Genomic DNA, 21,877 nt, shown 5'->3' on the forward strand with positions numbered 1-21,877 from the left:
TTTGTTACCATCTTATTACAGTGAGAGCAGAGGGCCTAAGGTGTTATGAACAACGCAATGCCAACAGGGCAGAGCGTTCAGATTCCAATGCACCACCATCATTCAATGTGTTTACCATTGTAACAGACCTGAATGATTTTGGTTAACAACAAAAAAGAAATAAAAAAAATAACATACTCAATGTCATACAGTGAATGATAGTGGCCATGGTTATCATACTGCACGGATATGATCTCTAGGCCTATACGTGGAGTGCAGTGTATTTTCAACGCTACAGAACTACTATCGAAAGAGTTCCATGACTTTTAATATAGCACGATCAACTGCTCTACAGTTTGGTGTGACAATACCGTGTAACAGGATGTCCTGATAAGTGTTCAACCACAGAGAGATAGGGGAGGGGCTCATGTCTGACAGTATGGCTAAGCTCTGTTAAGACCTCAACAGCGCGCAGGAGGCTGTCGTAGAAGAAGAACGGTAGAAGACAATTTTTATGAGTCTGACTCTAATCAAGTCTGTCTGAACTCTCTGAGCACGTGTAATAAAAGGCTGTAATACACACCGAGACATATTTTCTGAATTGTGTGTGCGCGCGCCAGGGTTTCCGTTAGCTGGTAACAGCCGGCTTTTGGCTTATACATTTTTTTTTTAAAGATAAATAAAACTGGCTCTGGCTAGTTGACTGGGAGAATAAGAAAAAAATCCCATTGCGAATAAAGCTTTTTAGCCTATTCATTGATGGAAATACCAGTCAATGTTAATACATTTGACTGGTCATGCTTAGCGGTCGATAGGTTAATTTGCAGAATTTTGTGGAATTAAATTGGCACGTGTACAGTATATTCGGTATGCATCTTATTTATCACACGCTTACAGCATACAGATACTTTGTGTGAAATCTGCTGCTGCTACAGCCTCTCAAACTGCATGCATAGGCAACGGACGGCAGGCTTCATCAGCGCATCACACACCACTTTGCAATGAGCTGGAGGCAGTATGCATTTTGAAAACATATGCTTAATTGTTTGAAACCTGAACGTTTTACTACATATTATGAGGCATGTCTTACCTTGCCAAAATATCCGTGGAGGCAATTATTTTAGATCAACTTTCTTTCGTTGTCCAGTAGCCAAAGGCACAATCCTATTAGATCTCCCCTCTTTCTAATGGATATTTCCATCTCTGTCACATGAAACCGATCGCATGTGCAGTGCTCTTTGACAACAGTGTTTTCCTCCGTAAATTGCATTATGGAACAAACACTTGAGCGTAGGCTAGTGCCTTTTTTTTTATGTAGCCCAGGCCTACTGGTTGTATGAATTTGGGATCTATCGTCCCACAACTGTCCCAGAGCCTGTTTGGAATAGGCTATTTCTTACTCGACAAGCTGACTATAAAATAGGTCAACTTTCTACTATGGGGGATAGTAGACTGACATAGGCTAGTGATTTTGCTGTTCGTTACTCGTCTTGCTGGCTGAGGAAAAGTAAATGTGGACAGTTCTTCTAACATCTTCAAAGAGCACATCAGAATTCAAGAATGACCACACATCATTGCATCCTCGACTTGCATGTTCTGTTAATATGAATTACCATCATCTAAATGTGATTTCTGTAATTCTGAGCACCGTGGGTGGACGCCCTAATCAGGTCACGTGCCCAATGCTTATGGGTTAGAGGGCGACCGACTATGATTTTTCAACGCCGATACCGATACCAATTATTGGAGGACCAAAGCCGATACCGATTAATCGGGCGATTCTTTACATTTATTTGTAATAATGACAATTACAACAATAATGAATGAACACTTATTTTAACTTAATATAATACATCAATAAAATCAATTTAGCCTCAAATAAATAATGAAACATGTTCAATTTGGTTTAAATAATGCAAAAACAAAGTGTTGAAGAAAGTAAAAGTGCAATATGTGCCGTGTAAGAAAGCTAACGTTTAAGTTCCTTGCTCAGAACATGAGAACATATGAAAGCTGGTGGTTCCTTTTAACATGAGTCTTCAATATTCCCAGGTAAGAAGTTTTAGGTTGTAGTTATTATAGGAATTATAGGACTATTTCTCTATACGATTTGCATTTCATATACCTTTTACTATTGGATGTTCTTATAGGCACTTTAGTATTGCCAGTGTAACAGTATAGCTTCCATCCCTCTCCTCGCCGCTACCTGGGCTCGAACCAGGAACACATCGACAACAGCCACCCTCGAAGCAGCGTTACCCAAGCAGAGCAAGGGGAACAACTGCTCCAATTCTCAGAGCGAGTGACGTTTGAAACGATATTAGCGTGCACCCCACTAACTAGCTAGCCATTTCACATTGGTTACACCAGCCTAATCTCAGGAGTTGATAGGCTTGAAGTCATAAACAGCGCAATGTTTGAAGCATTGCGAAGAGCTGCTGGCAAAACGCACAAAATGCTGTTTGAATGAATGCTTACGAGCCTGCTGTTGCCTACCACCGCTCAGTCAGACTGCTCTATCAAATCATAGACTTAATTATAATATAATTAATTATAACATAATAACACACAGAAATACGTGCCTTAGGTCATTAATATGGTCGAATCCGGAAACTATCATCTCGAAAACAAAACGTTTATTCTTTCAGTGAAATACGGAACCGTTCCGTATTTCATCTAACGGGTGGCATCCATAAGTCTAAATATTCCTGTTACATTGCACAACCTTCAATGTTATGTCATAATTACGTAAAATTCTGGCAAATTAGTTCGCAATGAGCCAGGCGGCCCAAACTGTTGCATATACCCTGACTCTGCGTGCAATGAACGCAAGAGAAGTGACACAATTTCACCTAGTTAATAATATTGCCTGCTAACCTGGATTTATTTTAGCTAAATATGCAGGTTTAAAAATATATACTTCTGTATATTGATTTTAAGAAAGGCATTGATGTTTATGGTTAGGTACACGTTGGAGCAACGAGTCCTTTTTCGCGAATGCGCACTGCATCGATTATATGCAACGCAAGACACGCTAGATAAACTAGTAATATCATCAACCATGTGTAGTTATAACTAGTGATTATGATTGATTGATTGTTTTTTATAAGTTTAATGCTAGCTAGCAACTTACCTTGGCTTCTTACTGCATTCGCGTAACAGGTGGGCTCCTCGTGAGGCAGGTGGTTAGAGCATTGGACTAGTTAACCGTAAGGTTGCAAGATTGAATCCCTGAGCTGACAAGGTAAAAATCTGTCGTTCTGCCCCTGAACAAGGCAGTTAACCCACCGTTCCTAGGCCGTCATTGAAAATAAGAATGTGTTCTTAACTGACTTGCCTAGTTAAATAAAGGTGTTAAAAATAAATAAAACATTTAAAATCGGCAAAATCGTCTTCCAAAATTACCGATTTCCGATTGTTATGAAAAGTTGAAATCGGCCCTAATTAAATCGGACATTCCGATTAATCGGTCGACCTCTAATATGGGTCCGGTAAATTTCTCAAATGTCCAGTAAATAAAAAAATGCTTCCGGTCAAATGTCCGGCGCTACATTTTTTTTACGGAAACCCTGGTGCGTGCGTGTGTGTGTGTGTGTGTGTGAGTGGACAAGCATGTGTGTGTAATACCTGGCGGAGGGCAGGAGGTTGAGGACGCTGTTGAGTATGTAGTGCAGGTCGGCGTGGGCCTGCTCTACCAGAAGCACCACAGCGTCACAGCAGGCTGAGCGCACAGCAGCACAGTCACTGCAGCACTGCTCCCACAGGGTCTCCATAGCTGGGCCCTGCAACACAGTCAGACACAGTCAAAGACACAGGAGAGGCAGAGGCACAGCCACTACGACACTGCTCCTACAGGGCTCCACACCCGGGAGTCAGACACAGTCAGAGACACATGATGTGGTCATAAACAAATTGCATCAATCGAAAACACAGCGGGTCAGTCAGAAACAAATGTTACAGCCTGAGGCACAGCTTCACACTCAAACATGATACTCAGACACAAATTTGAAAGCCAGACACCTACCTGGGTGGAGGACTGGCTGATCCTCTCATTCTGGCCCTTCTCTTTCAGCACAGCCGCAACCAGACTCCTCACCGTCTGCAGACATAGACAACAGGCTTACTACGGAGTTAGATCCTGGCTCACAATAACCTGAACAGTATGACCCCCATTGCATCCCCAATCCAGAGACAATCTCTCAGTCAGCACTTTACCTGGGCCTGTATGAGCGGGCTGGGAAAGTCAAATCTCTTTTTCAAATTCTCACTCATCTTCTCTGGTCATGCCTGCGAGTGAGGGAGAAATACCAAAAGATTATTCTTAGGATTGAGAGCACAGAAACTGGAATATTTCCAAATAAGTTCAAAGTTAAATAGAACGGAGCTCTCCTTGTTGAAAACAAAAGTACACAACAAAACTAAGGTTATTGAAGAGGATACCTGGAAAATAAAACTTTCTGGCCATGTTTCAGAGACATTTTACATGACATTTTTAGTCCTAGCTCCCAGGGGACTGACATGACAACCTACAAAACGAGCTGAACTGCCCAAAGACAGAGTGATTCCCCAAACTCCAGCCATCTGCTGTGTCATATAGGCTACAACTAGCCTAATGCACTGTGTACCTACATTGAAGAACAGCCCCCAAGCAGGTACCTGTATCCCTTTGAAAGACGACCCCCGCAGTGTGAACTAAAGCTGACAGGTGGCATTGGCCACTGACATAATTTTGCATGAATTGAATGCATTATTCACGAGACACTTTCCCGAATACAGACAGATGACTGGCCCCCGAGCAGTTTGCTAGTCGCTACATTGAATACATTGAAACTTGGACCATCTCAGGTTGTTGTTCCATTAAAGAATGACAATGAGGCAGAGAGGACAGACAAGTGGACTGACTACCAGATGGTTATTGTCAGGGCCCTGGCTGCCTGGCTGGCTGATAGCCAGGGAGATCTGTATGTGCTGTGTGAGACTCTGAACAGAGGGGGAATATGGGAGACAATGTAGGCCCCCCCCTACCGCACCGCACTCCAGCCCCACCCGTTCCCCCTCTATTATAGAGCTGATAAGTGACAGGCCAACAGTGTGCAACAGCCCATTCACAGCCCCTGACGCAGCTATAACATTCACTCTCAACGACGTAATACAGCATCCACAGAAACAGCCACACTACTGCAGCCCAAACGTATAGCGAGGTAAGGCTCTCATATTCAATGCTAAAAGTAGACTTCTGACAACTGTCTTCTACAAGTTGGTGTTTATGGTTGAAACTTATCGTAGGCCTTTGTGACGTGACTGACTAGGATTAAAGGATCAAATCCACCTGTCAATGCTGGTTGGGTGATATTACACTGCACAAGGTGCTTGGTTCCATAAAATGACATTTTGTTGTGAAGGGATTGAAATGTGGCCTAAATTGGGCCGTGTTATTAAATGTGTATAAAAGACAATAGAGGGAATAAACTAACATTCATATTCTTTGAGAGTGTAAAAACAAAGTTGCTGTTGTTGAATTAGGCATAAGCAAGATGGTATAAAATAGTTTATGGATTGACATGACTATGTTCAAACATATTCAACTTGCTCTATAGTCTGACTATGCTGAGGTTTGACACCCAGATATAGTCTTTTAAAAAATAGATGTTATTTCACTGTGCTGCATGGCACATTTTCCAAACTCAAAGAGGGACAATAGTCAGTGAAACATGTCAATTAAACTATTCAGGGGTTTCTAGACTGCCTTTAATAACTTGCTCACTAACAATGTAAACAGGCCTGTACTGCTGGCTCAGCATTGTTAGTGTAAACAATGTGACATTGTTTAAAATGCTCATTCCTGTGCCTTTGAAAAAACAATGTGACATTGTTTAAAATGCTCATTCCTGTGCCTTTGAAAGTGATAGTCCTAACGCTTGTGGATAGCAGAATTGACTATGGCTTGTTGCTTGCCCTCCAAAACGATTTAGTTACTGGTTAAGGCAGGCAGGCAGAACAGATAGCACATTATGTTTACATTGTGGGATACATGTATATCCCATACATGCAATGGGATACATTTGGTAGAATTACCATAAACTCTACCAACAGCGTGGCTGCCTAGCTGCTGGTGTACCTGGGGTTACTAATAGTAGAGACAGAAGACATATCAATACTATCATGATGAGTTTCCTGGAAATGAGTTGCAAGCGCCAAGTTCCCTGACGCTTGCAAATGTTAAACAAATGTACTGTAGCTAGCTAAAACAGCATCTGTGCATTAGAGACGTCTCCAACGCCCAGAAAGCTCCGATTCACCACGAACAGGTCGGAAGCCCACAACAGCTCAACACACATTTGGAAGTGCCGAATAGACTTTTCTGTTTCTGTTGCTTTTAAAATGTAGAAATGTTTTGTTAGTACATACCGGCCGAAACGTAAGTAAATGAAGATAGTTACTCAGCGAAACTGCATATTTGGTCATCAATTAACGTATTTTGACATTATAACGCTTGCAGAGCTGGTGAATGGGAGTTTGAGTCGGAGCTTTCAAATATACTGGTTCAGTAGCTAGCTAGATATCAAGCTACAGCTAACTTTACTGTACATCTAAGCCACTTTCACCTTCAGTTAGGTTAATCATTTTGAGGGCTTGATAACTTGCAAATAACACACACAGTTACAGTTGGCAGTAAGTTAGATACAAACTAACAGAACGTCTGTTGAAATTATACCTAGCTAGCTTGCAAAGTTTAATGAATTTGGTGAGCTAGCTCCTAAACTGGCCACTGCACTGAATAGCCAATAACGTTAGATTGCAGCGCGCGAAATCTTATTCCACATAAGACATGCAGTATTTTAAACGTCTACACATTTACATTACTGACCATAATACAGACCTAAACTTTCTAACTTAAAATGATCAACCAATATCTGTAATTGCAATACACTTCAAACTGTACCTCTGGTCCAGAACTGGCAAAAACACATGGGAGTACGGTGTGCAGTAAGCGTCAAACAAGTATGGAAAACTCAATTGAATAATTCCATAACGTACATGTCATTCAAACTTATTTGAATAAACAATGATGTCATATTTGAATAAATAAGAATCCTATTTTTCTTGAATTGATTATTATTGCATACATATATTTAAACTTGCATTAATCTGGATATAGCCTACAGATGATGATGAGGAGGACGAATCACTGGACACAGGTCTTGTGCATCCTATAAAACACCAAATTGCCAAAAGAAACCTACTGTAATGTTAGATCAACATTTCACTAGCAAGTTTTTTTATGGTTGTTTCCTTCATTTCAGCATGCAAGATCATAACTGAAATGGTCTTTTAGCTGTAAATTGCTGTTATCATTAGAAAAAAAGCTTTTTTCCCCAAATAACATTGTTGGGACTGGGACTTAGTTTTCCAGGGAATTGTCAAGTGTGAAGAAATGTTTCTATTCTATTAAATGAACTGTGCTGTGACCTTGAACACCGTAGGATGATTGCCTTGAGTTTCTGACACCTCAAGTGAAATTTCTCTGTGAATGTGCTGGATTTCTTGATTTCTTTTTTAAATTATTATTATTATTTGTGTACTTGTTTGACATTTTACTGCATTGTTGGGAGCAAGTAACATAAACATTTTGCTGCACCCACTATAACATCTGCTAAACTGTGTACACGACCAATAAACTTTGATTTGATGAGTGGCATGGCCAAACCAGTCCTCACAGACATGATGGTGTTGATGAGTATGTAGGCTCAACAGGTGGAACCAGTGATAACTGGTCCTAGTGTTACATTAAATGTCAAGGACACGATATAATACCAAAATTAAATTGAATCATAATGAATCATAGCCACTGTCATCCCAGGTTTGCTTGCTTGCTCGATCACATCGACAGCGTCATTGCATTTTGGTACACCAGAAGTACATTCCTTTCCAATGGAACCCTGGGTTCGCATTGCAGCATTCCGTTGCAGAGGCAGTTGCAGTACTTTCTGTGTGGTGCATACAATGGATTTATGCGTCAAACTGTATGCGTAGACGGCTTGACAGAAATGGTAGCAGAAGGTGAATGTTGAACTTTTGTTGCACACATCCATATGATGCTGCGTACTATTTTGCGCAATGATGCTATCGGTGTGATCAAGGCTATAGCGTTTCTTCAGCAAACATTCTGTGTGCAATACAAATATTTAATTTTACTTGATGTGATTTGGATTGGTCTATTGTGTAAGTGACTATGGCCAAAGGTGGCTTGGTTAGGTTTTTCTCTGGACTTCCTGTTTTAACGGACCGATGAGGAAATCGATACTAATCCATCCTGTCATGGCGCTTTGGTTTGGCACTGCATGCATCACCACCTCTGCAATAGGTCATCTTTTTGTGCTTGCCTCCATTATACCGATATTAAGAGCTGTCAGATTAGGACACCACTTGACCTGATCCTCAATAAAATCATGATTACCTTTGTAACAATAATCCATGTGTTCAAGCAGATGTAATCTCTAGTGGGCAGACTACCTAAATGGTACAGTAGATCTTCCTTTAAACTATTGGCACCGATAGCTAATGAGCAGCAATAGTTCCGGTGCATGGGTTTTTCGTCACTGGTTATTTGGACAAATCACGATTTCGCAGGTGCGCATCTTTCGAATTTTGCAAGGGGAGGGTACATCCAACCCATACGCTACGTTTGTAACCAAGGGGGAAGGGGTAATTTACCACATACCACTGGGAAAAATCCACTTTACCGCCCCTCCAACTGGTAATTACTAGTGGAAACGCATCTATCATCCTGAGCTCCCACATGCTGACCTCTGACATCACCTACTAAGGAAATGACCACAAATCACAAGGCCAAATCTACACTGGAGTTGCTTACCAAGAAGACATTGAATGTTCCTGAGTTTTGACTTAAATCGGCTTGAAATCTATGGCAAGGTTTGAAAATGGCTGTCTAGCAATGATCAACAATCAACTTGGCAGAGCTTGAAGGATTTTAAAAATAATAATTGTCAAATATTGTACAGTTCAGGTGTGCAAAGCTCAAGGGTGTTTATTTATTAATTCATTTATAGAGCCCCACAGTGGAGGTGTCAAAATACCCATAAAACCTAGTGGTCAAACAGGGAAATGGTTCCAATCCTTTTTCCAACATTCATTTTTCCCATGGGGAATTTTAGAAACACTTAAAATAATTGTCAGTTTAAAGAAACGTAGCCAATTTATTCGTTACTAAATGTAGAGAACATTAGACAGTTAATCCAGAGATTCTTACTTTTGCCTCGATTCGTCAGTCTCATCCAAATCATCATGGCATTTGTAGTTCTTTATGACAGCCACATTAGCAGCTAATTAGCATTTCATTTTKKKGGGGGGGGGGGGGGGGTAAATACAGGTGAACGTATTGATGAAAGTCACCTTGTCCTAAAAAGATTTACACGGTTAGCGAAATGTCACGCCAGGGCAGGCCTACACAAAAAAAAGCCTTATTTTAAAGTATATCTAAAATCCCCTATGGGAAAAATGAAAGGTGGAAAAACAATTGGAACCAATTCCTTGTTTGACCGCTAGATTTTATGGGTATTATGACACCTCCACTGTGGGTCTCTATTTGTCAGGGACCATGTACAACATGCCATTGCACCAGATTTAGCTAGTTTGCTAATTGTCATTTGTAGTGCCTGGGCTTAACACCTATGGACACAAAACTTATGCTGCTTTCGTAACCAAGTTGGTGTTGGGAATTTGCCAGTTGTGAAGCCGTAAATACCAGTTGGAGGGCCATTCAAGTGGATTTTTACCAGTCTTATGTGGTAAATTCCCACTTGGTTACCAACTCAACATTAATCGAGCAGCTGACCAATTACGTGAGACTTTAGTTCTGGGCTAACCGAGATTAAAGTAGAAGCAACATCAAGGTGCAACAAAGGTGATTGTAAAAATTACATTTTTCAATGGGGAATGATGAACAATTGGTTAGTTGTCAAATCCAACACTTGTTAAGTCCATATTGTTAGGTTATCTTTCTTGTGAAACTGACACAACTTAAGAACAAAGACTCAGCCCACTGATGGAAATTGGAAACTGAGCCCTTGCATTGATATCTCAATCAGAAACTGTATTGAGCTCATTCGCGTCATACTGGATGTATGTAGACATGATCAGAATTGGTATTCGGAGTTAGCCTATAGTTCAAATTCAAGATGTTTAAAGCTGATTTATGGTCATTCCATAATATGCATTGGCTGTACAGCATTTACTGCTATGCGGCCTCTGCAGAAGTCAGTCCATTCATGCTTTGTGGAGCAGCGCTGTTGTGAAGGAAGTTGTCAAGGAATTTAGTTTTTGTTTATACATGACCTCTCACCCGCTCCTACATTCAACCAATCACATCAATGCGGAGCTATACAGAGCCCCTGCATTGTTAAAGCCAATTTATGCTTGATCCAATTATGTGGTTGGATGATGTTGTAGTTGGAGGCTTCCTATTGAGGGTGTGATGCATTTTCGGAGGGTGTGATGCATTTGCGGAGCCTTCGGGGCACAGCAATTGCGTCATACCCTTAGTTTTTTAGCTCCCGGATCGCATTGACAGAGCAAGCATAAATTGGCATTTAGGTTTATGTGTGTTTTAACATACATATTTCTTACAATGGCTGAAGATGTAACATAAGTTTCCAAAAACAACACACAGAGAGAATGTTTGTTTAAAAAAAGGGTGTATTTGAGGCATGTGAATCGAAAGAAAAGGAAGCACTGGATCTTGGATCAGTGTTATCCCTTTCCAATATATTCCAATTGGCAAATTTGTATTTGTAGTCACCTGTTCCTTTCGTTACGGGCGGTCCAAAAAAAGACAGGTAAAAAACTTGATTTTGTGTTTAGCAGAGATCGGCTGTGTATAAAGTAATGAGGAAGGCCAAAAAAGCTTCTAACGACGTACTTAGCTGTTCTATGAGTGGTCTGAGGCAGTCGTTATAGCGTTTTCAAGAGAAACTTCAGTAACGATGGTTTTGGGAAACAGTTGGGAGATTTAACGACTGCTCCTATGAAAGATGTAATGATGAACGTGCTTTTGGGAAACCGAGGCCAGAGCTGTTGTGAAGGAAGTTGTCAATAAAGTGTGTTCGTGTTTATACAGGACATACCGCCCCCACCAGTTATATGCCGCTATACCGAGCCCTCCACATTGTTACAAAAGTTGGGAGGCGCAGCGATGTGGTACGGCGCTTGATTTGGCCTCCGCAAGCCAACCGAGGCTCCGCAAGTGCGTCACACCCGCCATATGGAGCCTCTGGACCACATTACCAGATCAAGCATACTTGGGTGTCATTATGGGCTGGCTATGTTCAAGGAACATGAGATGTTGGACTAAAAAAAACATATGAATAGTTATCTATTTTGGGCCTCATAATATGTTGTTTGTTTTGATATGGATGGTGTATGAATGATTATGTGGATTCAATGACCATTTGCGGAAAGTATATTTTTGAGTATATTGTTTGAGTATATTGACATACAATTGTAGGCTAATAGAGGATTAAAAAAATATCTAATAGCAGAGTGTAGGCTGTGTTTGATATATTGGATAATGTTATGTTACAGTATCAAGTGCTCCAGTCAACGCTGTTGTAAGAGAGCAAATTTATGTTTTGACTGTTCATGCTGGGTCACTATGTGTACACATCAATGGTTTGAAAGCCACTTGCCTGTGTGGGTAAATTGTGAGGTGGATTTACTATAGCCCATGCATTGGTTGTCTGCGCGTGTGCGCTGTCTCATTGGTTCGCTTTCCCGCTGCTCGTCTGCGGCTCTTGTCAGTGCACAAAACAGCGCATGCGTCTTATTTTGCTCCTCAGCCTTTGAAACTCGGGGTTGAGTTCAATTAGGAGAGACCATGTCCGCCATCAGCCATATGCACTTCTCTATCTTCTCATTTAAAACAAATTCTCCATGAAATAGCGGTAGAACGCGGCCTCGAGAATGGCCACATCGGTGAGTACACTGCTTGCGACCATGCTTAGCAAGGGTGTGTTGCACGGTATTGTTTTCTTTGCTAGAAGAAGGCGGAATTGCCCGGCGCGTCTGAGCAGAAGATTTCCAGCCATATTTCTATCGAAGTACAGTAGAAACACAGATAGCTCTTGGTTAGAACTAGTTGAGCTGGGAAGCGCATATAGAATGCCGCATATCTCGTGTATAGGAGCATTAGTGCGAAAGTGATGCTTGGATAGTAAAATAATGAAAAAAGTCTACCCTGGTAAATTACACTTTTAATAGTTTTTCGGCGTTTTTCAAAATGACTTGCAGTTTGTAGCGTATAGACTACGGTAGCCAAAGCTACTTAAATGAACATCAATATAGGGCAGGCTATGCTTTCTAGACCCGATGCTTTCTTTGCTGAAATACTATGCCGGATAGTGTGTATGGGATTTTGAGTAGGCCTATATCAAATCGAAATGTGTTATTCTGCAACGTGAGTGTTTTAATTGATTTATTCCACGCATTGCGTGTGTGCCTATTGAGACCATCGTTTTGCCATGGTGCCAGTCCATATTAGCAACAATATGTGATATGATATTGGATGTTACAGGGTGCTGTTCAGGTGAAACTAGAACTTGGACATCGTGCCCAGGTCAGAAAGAAACCCACGGTGGAAGGCTTTACGCACGACTGGATGGTGTTTGTCCGAGGACCAGAGCACAGCAACATTCAGCACTTTGTGGAAAAAGTTGTTTTTCATCTGCACGAAAGCTTCCCAAGACCAAAAAGAGGTAGGATTATAATTTACCCTCATTTTTATTAGATTGTTTTGGATAGTTTTACTGTCATAGAAGAATAGACTGCTTGATTGCAAAGCAAACCCTACAACTCCAGACAAAGACTATATGGGTTGGTTTGTGTGCACGAACTTTCTTGGTAGAAAAAAAACCCACGCTGTTTTGTTATAGCCTTCACTTTGCAGAGTTTGTCATTTGAAAATATTGGAATTTCTACTCCCGAAACTTGCTTAATTCATTTGAACATGCCCACCTATAGCGCATACGTAATTTATTGGATGCGCAGTTGGAGAATTGAATACCAACATATTGATTCATTTTAGAGTTTAAAACAACCTGAGGTTAGATGAAAGCAATATGATTTTTTTATTAGAAGAGGCAAATTCCGCCCCACCTGCTGCAGGCTATGAATGATTGGGCAACCCAAAATAATGTGAGTATTCTGCAAACCATAACGTGTCTAGGTGGCTTTGTTTTCAATAGCTGATCCATGGAGGGTAACTTGGGTTTAAACGCCCCCCTTGTGGGAATTCTCAGAAACGACTTTGTCGCAAATTTCTTTCCCCCCAACACTTTCCCTGGAAAAGTTTCCCTAAAAATGTAATCTTTCGTCTCAACTTTTTTAAATCACTCCAACAAAACGATTTTGAGTTACATTGGTCAAATATTGGGTCATTTACAAAAATATACAGTACCAGGCAAAAGTTTGGACACACCTACTCACTCTAGGGTTTTTCTTTTATTTTTACTATTTTCTACATTGCAGAATAAGAGTGAAGACCTCACAACTATGAAATAACATATATGGAATCATGTAGTAACCAAAAAAGTGTTAAACAAATCCAAATATGTTTTATATTAAACATTCTTAAAACTAGCCCCCCTTTGACTTGATGACCGCTTTGCACACTTTTGGCATTCTCTCAACCAGCTTCATGAGGTAGTCACTTGAAATGCGTTTCAATTAACAGGTGTGCCTTGTTCATTAGTAAAAGTCCGAGTCCATATTATGGCAAGAACAACTCAACTATGCAAAGAGAAACGACAGTCCATTACTTTCAGACGTGAAGGTCAGTCAATCCAGAAAATGTCAAGAACTTTGAAAGTTTCTTTAAGTGCAGTTGCAAAAGAAACTCAAGCGCTAAGATTAAACTGGCTCTCGTGAGGACCGCCACAGGAAAGGAAGACCCAGAGTTACCTCTGCTGCAGAGGATAAATTCATTAGTTAACTGCACCTCAGATTGCAGCCCAAATAAATGCTTCACAGTTCAAGTAACAGACACATCTCAACATCGACTGTTCAGAGGAGACTGTGAATCAGGCCTTCGTGGTTGAATTGCTGCAAAGAAACCACTACCAAAGGACACCAATAAGAAGAGACTTGCTTGGGCCAAGAAACACTAGCAATGGACATTAGACCGGTGGAAATCTGTCTGATGAGTCCAAATTTGAGATTCATATTTCCAGTCGCTGTGTCTTTGTGAGATGCAGAGTAGGTGAACGGATGATCTCCGCATGTGTGGTCCCCACCGTGAAGCATGGAGGAGGTGTGATGGTGTAAGGGGGTGCTTTGCTGATGACACTGTCTGTGATTTATTTAGAATTCAAGGCACTCTTAACCTTTATGGCTACCACAGCATTCTGCAGCGACACGCCATCCCATCTGGTTTGTGCTTAGTGGGACTATAATTTGTTTTTCAACAGGACAATGACTCATCACACTTCCAGGCTGTGTAAGGGCTATTTGACCAAGGAGAGTGATGGAGTGCTCAGCAGGTGTGGAAACTCCTTCAAGACTATTGGGAAAAGCATTCCTCATGAAGCTGGTTGAGAGACTGCCAAGGGTGTGTAAAGCTGTCATTAAGGCAAAGGGTGGCTACTTTGAAGAATCTAAAATATATATTTTGAATTGTTTAACACTTCAGAACTTACTACATGATTCCATATGTGTTATTTTATAGTTTTGATGTCTTCACTATTCTACAGAAAATGTAGAAATAGTAAAAATAAAGAAACCCTTGAATGAGTAGGTCTGTCAACTTTTGACTGGTACCTATTTATTGAACAAAAATATAAAGGCAACAATTTCAAAGATTTTACGGAGTTAGAGTTCATATAAGGAAATCAGTCCATTTAAATAAATTAGGCCATAATCTATGGATTTCACATATGCATCTGTTGGTCACAGACGCCTTAAAAAAAAAGGGTGTGGATCAGAAAACCAGTCAGTATCTGGCATGACCACCGTCGGTCTCATGCAGCGCAACACATCTACTTCACATAGAGTTGATCAGGCTGTTGAATGCAGAATGTTGTCCCACTCCTCTTCAATGGCTGTGCGAGGAAGCCGGATGTGGAGGTCCTGGTTACATTTACATTTATTTATTTTATTTTATTTTACCGTTATTTTACCAGGTAAGTTGACTGAGAACACGTTCTCATTTGCAGCAACGACCTGGGGAATAGTTACAGGGGAGAGGAGGGGGATGAATGAGCCAATTGTAAACTGGGGATTATTAGGTGACCGTGATGGTTGAGGGCCAGATTGGGAATTTAGCCAGGACACCGGGGTTAACACCCCTACTCTTACGATAAGTGCCATGGGATCTTTAATGACCTCAGAGAGTCAGGACACCCGTTTAACGTCCCATCCGAAAGACGGCACCCTACACAGAGCAGTGTCCCCAATCACTGCCCTGGGGCATTGGGATCTTTGTTTAGACCAGAGGAAAGAGTGCCTCCTACTGGCCCTCCAACACCACTTCCAGCAGCATCTGGTCTCCCATCCAGGGACTGACCAGGACCAACCCTGCTTAGCTTCAGAAGCAAGCCAGCAGTGGTATGCAGGGTGGTATGCTGTGGTCTGCGGTTGTGAGGCAGGTTGGACGTACTGCCAAATTCTCTAAAATGATGTTGGTGGCTTATGGTAGAGCAATGAACATTCAATTCACTGGCAACTGCTCTGGTGGACATTCCTGCAGTCAGCATGCCAATAGCACGCTCCCTCAACTTGAGACATGTGGCATTATGTTGTGACGAAACTGCACATTTTAGTGGCCATTTGTCCTAGCACAACGTACACTTGTGTAGTGATCATGCTGTTGAATCATCTTGATATGCCACACATGTCAGGTGGCTCTTGGCAAAATGCTAACTAACAGGGTTGTTCAGAAATGTGTGCACAAAATTTGAGTGAAAGAAGCTTTTTTTCACATTGAAAATTTCGGACATCTTTTTTAAAAATTTTAGCTCATGGGACCAACACCTGACATGTTGCTTTTAACATTTTTGTTCAGTGTCTGTATCTCACACACACAATATACCATTAGGGGAGCCTAAAGATAAATAATCCAGTTGTTCAGATTTTATTTAACCCGTTTTTAATAAAGTAGTACAATTACTTAATGGTCGATTTGGCCAAAATGCCCCCAGGGCAATCCAAATCATCTGTAAATTACACAATTGTATTTATTTATTGAATAACCCCACCCCTTCAAAATGTATTTGCCTAAGGATGGCCAGTATGCACATATCTAAATCTTACCAAAAATGTGCTTTTCTTTCCTTAGAAAATATACATTTCCCATAAGGCGGACGGTTTCCCCCAAGTTAACCTAAACTAGAAAGGCAAAATGTGACCGCTACCCAGTGTATTTGGCGATGGTAAACAGAAGAAGGTTTGTTCAAACAGTGGAGAGCATAGTGGTTGTTTAAGTGTCTGGCACGGCTGGAAGGGATCAATTATAGTATTTGTTGGTTTGGGATTTTTACCCCCCCTTTCCTGCTGGTGTGTTTGAGTGTTCTTTGGCATGACAAGTGCTGGGAAACGTGCCAAAGTCGGTGCCTTGGAGAGACCCTGTCATATTGTAATTACACGCGACTCAGATTGCCGGGGAACATTCGTCGTTTATTGGGAACAGTTGTAAGATCATGCTGTAGTTCAACCAACAACAAAAAAAGTATTTACTCTCCTTTAACACTAATACCCGGCCTTCTCTCAACAGTATGTTTATGAAGAACAGTCATTGCATCAAGAAAAATATGCATTAGGCAAAGTACAGAATGGGTCTTATAGAATAAATGTGCTTATAGGGTTTCTGTTGCACCTCAGTAGGCTCTTTTACTATGTAAATTCTTTGTTGAAGTTCTTATACTTTGGCGCTTACACCTCTTTTTATAATATAAATATTCTGGTTTGTTGGGTATTACTGACTTGACTGTGGCCATTTGTATGTTAAATATGACCTGCCAGTGTTTTCTGGTTTCACACACAGTGGAAACTTGTTGCATGGGCAGTTGGACTAGACAGCCTTCTGATACACCTCACATGCTTATTACTTTGGCCAGGGTGTTAGCACAATTCACAACATGGTCATTGTGCATTTACCAACATCACCTGTAAGTGTTCAAATATTTCCATTGACAGCAGGTAATTGTGTGCTTTCATGTTACCAATACCTATAGTAGAAGCCTACAGTGCTCTTATTGTGACTCCTATTCCTAAAATTCAAAAATGTCACTAGTATTCTCACAGTTTTGACTGAATGAATGACAACAGCCTATTACGATATTCATTAAAATGCTGGTAGACTTGAACACAAGACAGCCATAGAACCAGTCAGCCACCATAAGGATGTTTTCATTGGTGTTGCATATGCTTGGTCCCTGTTCACTGGTGCAGGTAGGCTACAGTCTGTCGTACATGGTTGATTGTAACCCCCCCCCCACCCCTGCAATCCACCAAAGGCTGCTTTTGAGTCTGCTCTTTGTGTTGCAAAGAGACAAAACAGCCTGCTAGACTAGAGCCAGGGATTGAGGTTGAGATCAGTTCAAGAGAAAAGCTTTCTCTTTTACTGAGAGAATACTGTCTCTGAATGCTGGATTACGGGTGCAAATGTTATAACCTGACTCAGTGGATTGGATGTTGTAAATCATCACAACTCAAGTATGGCTTTGATAAGAAAGTAACTAGCCTCTTGGTCTTGCAAGAAAAAAATGCATAAACAATGAATAAATGACTTAAATGTAAATGTAAATTGTAAGTTGCCTTCTACTTCAGTTTTGAATAAATAAAAAAAAAGACAGTTGCTGTTAAACGTAAAGTTATTTCTTTATTCATTACACCAATGTTATGTACTGTTTGATTTGTTAAATTGAGCAATATCTGCGCTAGAGAGCTTCATTTGAACATTGTGGCGAGTATTCAAGTGGGTGAAATAGAAGTGTATGTATAGTGCACTGCATAGCATGATGTATTTGGTTATGAATCTACCTTGTCCATCAGTTTACTGCTATGTCATTGAGCAAATCAGTCTTCTTTCAATAAACTGGAAAATCTGTGTGTTTACATGCGCGTAAACAAGAAGCCATTTCAACAAGCATAAATCTATACTGTGTTAGGCAAATGAAGGAGAGGTGGTCAAGGCAAGTGCTATTATACAAAGTATCGCTTGTACTTGACGTTCCAAAGTGCTGCTCGCATGTTTTCAATGCGTGCAGGGAATTCTTGGGGCATTTGAAACGGATCTCTTCATTCGTGGGAACACCTGACTCAGAGTTTGATGTGGTTAGCAAAAGTACATTTATCACCCAGTATTCCTGATTCATTGCATAAATGACAGACCTAAAGATGTGCTCATGAGAACAGCTGAGGTGTGTGTGTGCCTGTCTGTCTGACAGTGTGTTGAAATCCTCCCCCACTATGTTTAATTCCCCATAGCATTAAACATAAATCAAACTAGCGTTTCTGATTTGGACACGGAGCTGCTTGAGATGTACGCTAAAAGTATGTGGACACCATCAAATTTAATGGATTTGGCTATTTCAGCCACATCCGTTGCTGATAGGTGTATTAAATCGAGCATACAGCCATGCAATAAATAGAATGGCCCATACTGAAGAGCTCAGTGACTTTCAACGTGGCACCGTTATAGGATACCACTTTTCCAACAAGTCAGTTGGTCAGATTTCTGCCCTGCTAGAGCAACTGTAAGTGCTGTTATTTTGAAGTGGGAAAAGTCTAGGAGCAACAGCTCAGTCGTGAAGTGGTAAGCCACACAAGCTCGCAGAATGGGATCGCCGAGTGCTGAAGCACATAGCTTGTAAGAGTCGTCTGTCCTCGGTAGCGAGTGTTGCAACCAAGTTCCAAACTGCCTCTGGAAGCAACGTTAGAACTGTTCGTCGGGAGCTTCATTAATTGGGTTTCCGTGAACGAGCAGCCACACACAAGCCTAAGATAACCATGTGTTGGCTGGAGTGGACTCTGGAGTGCGGAATCATGCATCACCATCTGGTAGTCCGACGGACAAATCTGGGTTTGGCGGATGCCAGGAGAACGTTACCTGCCCCAATGCATAGTGCCAACTGTCAAGTTTGGTGGAGGAGAAATAATGGTCAGGGGCTGTTTTTCATGGTTTGGGCTAGGCACCTTAGCTCCAGTGAAGGGAAATCTTAACGCTACAGCATACGATGACATTCTAGACGATTCTGTGCTTCCAACTTTGTGACAACAGTTTGGGGAAGGCCGTTTTCTGTTTCAGTATGATAATGCCCCCGTGCACAAAGCGAGGTCGAAACAGAAATGGTTTGTCGAACGGTGTGGAAGAACTTGACAGTCCTGCTCAGAGCCCTGACCTCAAACCTACCCCATTTTGGGATGAATTGGAACATAGGCATGGGTCGCAGTCAAATTGCCCAACATCAGTGCCCGACCTCACTAATGCTCTTGTGGCTGAATGGAAGCTAGTCCCTGCAGCAATATTCCGACATCTAGTGGAAAGCCTTCCCAGAAGAGTGGAGACTGTTATTGCAGCAAAGGGGGGACAAACTCCATATTAATGCCCATGATTTTGGAATGAGATGTTTGAGCAGGTGACCTCATACTTCTGGCAATGTAGTGTATGTTCTGAAGAAGCCCTTTGACAAGCGGTGAGTAAAATTAGGGTTCGCTCTAGTCCCCCCCCCCCCCCCTCCCCTTTATTGATAAATGATGTGCTTGGCTAGATGTTCCAAAAACCCAGCAGGAAGATACTTCCTTTTAAATCCTTTTCGTTTAAATCCCCTGATATGACACATGCCATGAGATCTTACCCCAGTCCCTAGGAGGTGATGGTAGTATGCAATGTTCCCTCTAATTCCGGTGTGTGTTTACTGTGAACACTGAGGGTCTACTTGATTTGGCTTAGTTTTAACATCAAATATGATGGCGGAAATACATCCCCATAATATTTTAACATGGTAATAGCTGTTCTATCATTCAGCCTACAGTATCAGCCAATGTGTGGTGTTCAACTCCTACGTTCCATGAGACTTAAAAAAACAAACATGCAGGGTTTGACATTAACCTGTTTATCCACTGGTCCTTCAGACGAGGCGGCTGACAATGTTTGCAAGAAACCACTTTACAAAATAAAATTCATTATTAGTATAACATTATTAGAGACAATCAGACAAATTATGCTACGCTCTGTCTATTGGTTACTTAGCTTATTCAAGACCGTCTTAAAATACAACACTGCCCCTTTAAGGCATAAAAGGCCTACCTGACTCGCTTTTCAAAGATGGCTAGAAGTGCACACATCTTGTGCTCTTGTAAGACGCAATCTCCCCCCGTCCCCATTGTTGACTAGAAATTAGCTATAACTGGGCTGATAACTCACAGACTAGCAAAGAATATGAACAAATGTGCAAACGTTGCTACATGCAGCTCTCGCTTTGATCTCAAAGCAAGTGCATCTACTCCAGGCCGCTGTAGCCTAAACACAGTCCAGTTCAAAGTGAATGGCATAGATCCATATATGGTCTATTTGCATATAGGCCTACTGCAGCTCTGATTGGTTATGGGCCACCAGTCTGTGTAGAGTACTGGCCTGAGTCATGCCTGTCAATGCAATAGAATCCTACTCCAATACACTCTGCCTGTAAGAAAATATCTTGCACAGTTTTGCATACTAAATCTTGCATAGTTTATTTTGTTTCGGTATATTACATTGAAAGTGGCTAATATTGTGTTGATTCAATCACAATTCCCACAGTAGAGCTACACGTCAATAGTGTTACCTAAATGGGGGAACTGAACTTCACTCAACTTTCTACAATCTCGCACAGGCTCATATTTCTTCTGCGCAAGGGCCACGCACACGCGCAGCTTAGAGGGAACATCGGTAGTATGGTACTTCAGTGTTTTCACATGGTAACAAATTGCCAGCCTAAGTACTTCCTGAGCTCGAAGTGTTTTGTATAAAACGTAGGCACAATAAATTGGGTGAAATTAAATATTTTTTTTAGGTATTTGAAATTGTTTTGGGGGTGGGCAGTGTTGCCACCTTTTTGGGTATGGTGGTTCGTTAATAGGTTACCCTCGTGAGAGAGTGCGCTGACATCAAAACGTGGTGTTGCCAACAGTGACATTGGGTTCTCTTTTTAGGCAAGGTCATGGTTTTCAGGCTAGGCAATGGCTTTTAAATGCTTTCAGCCTTGGATCCTGTTTGCAAGGATGATGTATTTGCAGCTTATCACTCAATTTGACCAATTGGGCACTCTCCTCTTAGCCTGAAACCTTCCTTAGCAAGTTCAAGCTGTATCCTGGTTTGCAATCTACTGCCTCACACGTTTTTATTCTAAAACTCTGTGTTGGCTCCTCTAACGGGTAAATGACTGGTGTTCTGATGGTACACCTAAAATAAACAATAAAAAGGTAGGCTACATTTTACTCTTCAGGAGCAGTGTGACATCAACGCGCTCTCTGTGCTCTTCTGTTGGGTACAAAAGCCCTCCACAACCAGTCTTCAGCTTGGCTGAAATGTATGATGCCGTTGTCAGGTAAACAATCAGGCTTATTATTTTGTATCACGGGAGGTTACCCCTACCCCTCTCTGGTACCTTTGATCAGCGTTGGGTCTCTGATGGGCGACGCCAAAGAAGTTGAGGGCAAACCTAGCATAGACGAGCATGTTTGACAGTTTTAATACTGGTCTTGTAAGGGACAGCTAGCCCCCTGCAGAGAGGGAGAGGGATGTGCACACACACACCTTCCAAGGATGTGTAGCTCTGAAGGTCCCACTTACTCTCTTTCTCACTTCCCTCTTTTCTTGTGAGGCGGCTAAACGCCGGCTTTACTGTTT

At 41.5% G+C, this 21,877-nt stretch overlaps 2 protein-coding genes across 8 annotated transcripts in view; one reads left to right on the top strand and one right to left on the bottom strand.

The window, feature by feature from the left end:
- focad (focadhesin) overlaps positions 1-8,501 on the bottom strand; it is an 85,811-nt gene extending 77,310 nt beyond the window's left edge. For 2 of the 3 annotated variants that reach the window (XM_023982430.2, XM_023982428.2), the window contains exons 1-4: positions 6,923-6,972; positions 4,195-4,266; positions 4,004-4,078; positions 3,607-3,761 (exon numbers count right to left, since the gene is read on the bottom strand). In XM_023982430.2, the coding sequence (XP_023838198.1) occupies positions 3,607-3,761; positions 4,004-4,078; positions 4,195-4,251 (287 nt within the window). In that variant the 5' untranslated portion in view covers positions 4,252-4,266; positions 6,923-6,972. Of the gene's footprint in view, positions 1-3,606; positions 3,762-4,003; positions 4,079-4,194; positions 4,267-6,922; positions 6,973-8,437 lie in introns of those variants that run through there. The other variant, XM_023982429.2, reaches the window with a different exon arrangement.
- Positions 5,097-21,877, top strand: part of mllt3 (MLLT3 super elongation complex subunit) — a 51,912-nt gene continuing 35,131 nt past the window's right edge. For 4 of the 5 annotated variants that reach the window (XM_023982436.2, XM_023982439.2, XM_023982438.2 and 1 more), the window contains exons 1-2: positions 11,815-11,970; positions 12,569-12,749. In XM_023982436.2, the coding sequence (XP_023838204.1) occupies positions 11,959-11,970; positions 12,569-12,749 (193 nt within the window). In that variant the 5' untranslated portion in view covers positions 11,815-11,958. Of the gene's footprint in view, positions 5,181-11,814; positions 11,971-12,568; positions 12,750-21,877 lie in introns of those variants that run through there. The other variant, XM_023982440.2, reaches the window with a different exon arrangement.

Source organism: Salvelinus sp. IW2-2015, linkage group LG37 (assembly GCF_002910315.2).
Source record: "Salvelinus sp. IW2-2015 linkage group LG37, ASM291031v2, whole genome shotgun sequence".
Taxonomy (NCBI): domain Eukaryota; kingdom Metazoa; phylum Chordata; class Actinopteri; order Salmoniformes; family Salmonidae; genus Salvelinus; species Salvelinus sp. IW2-2015.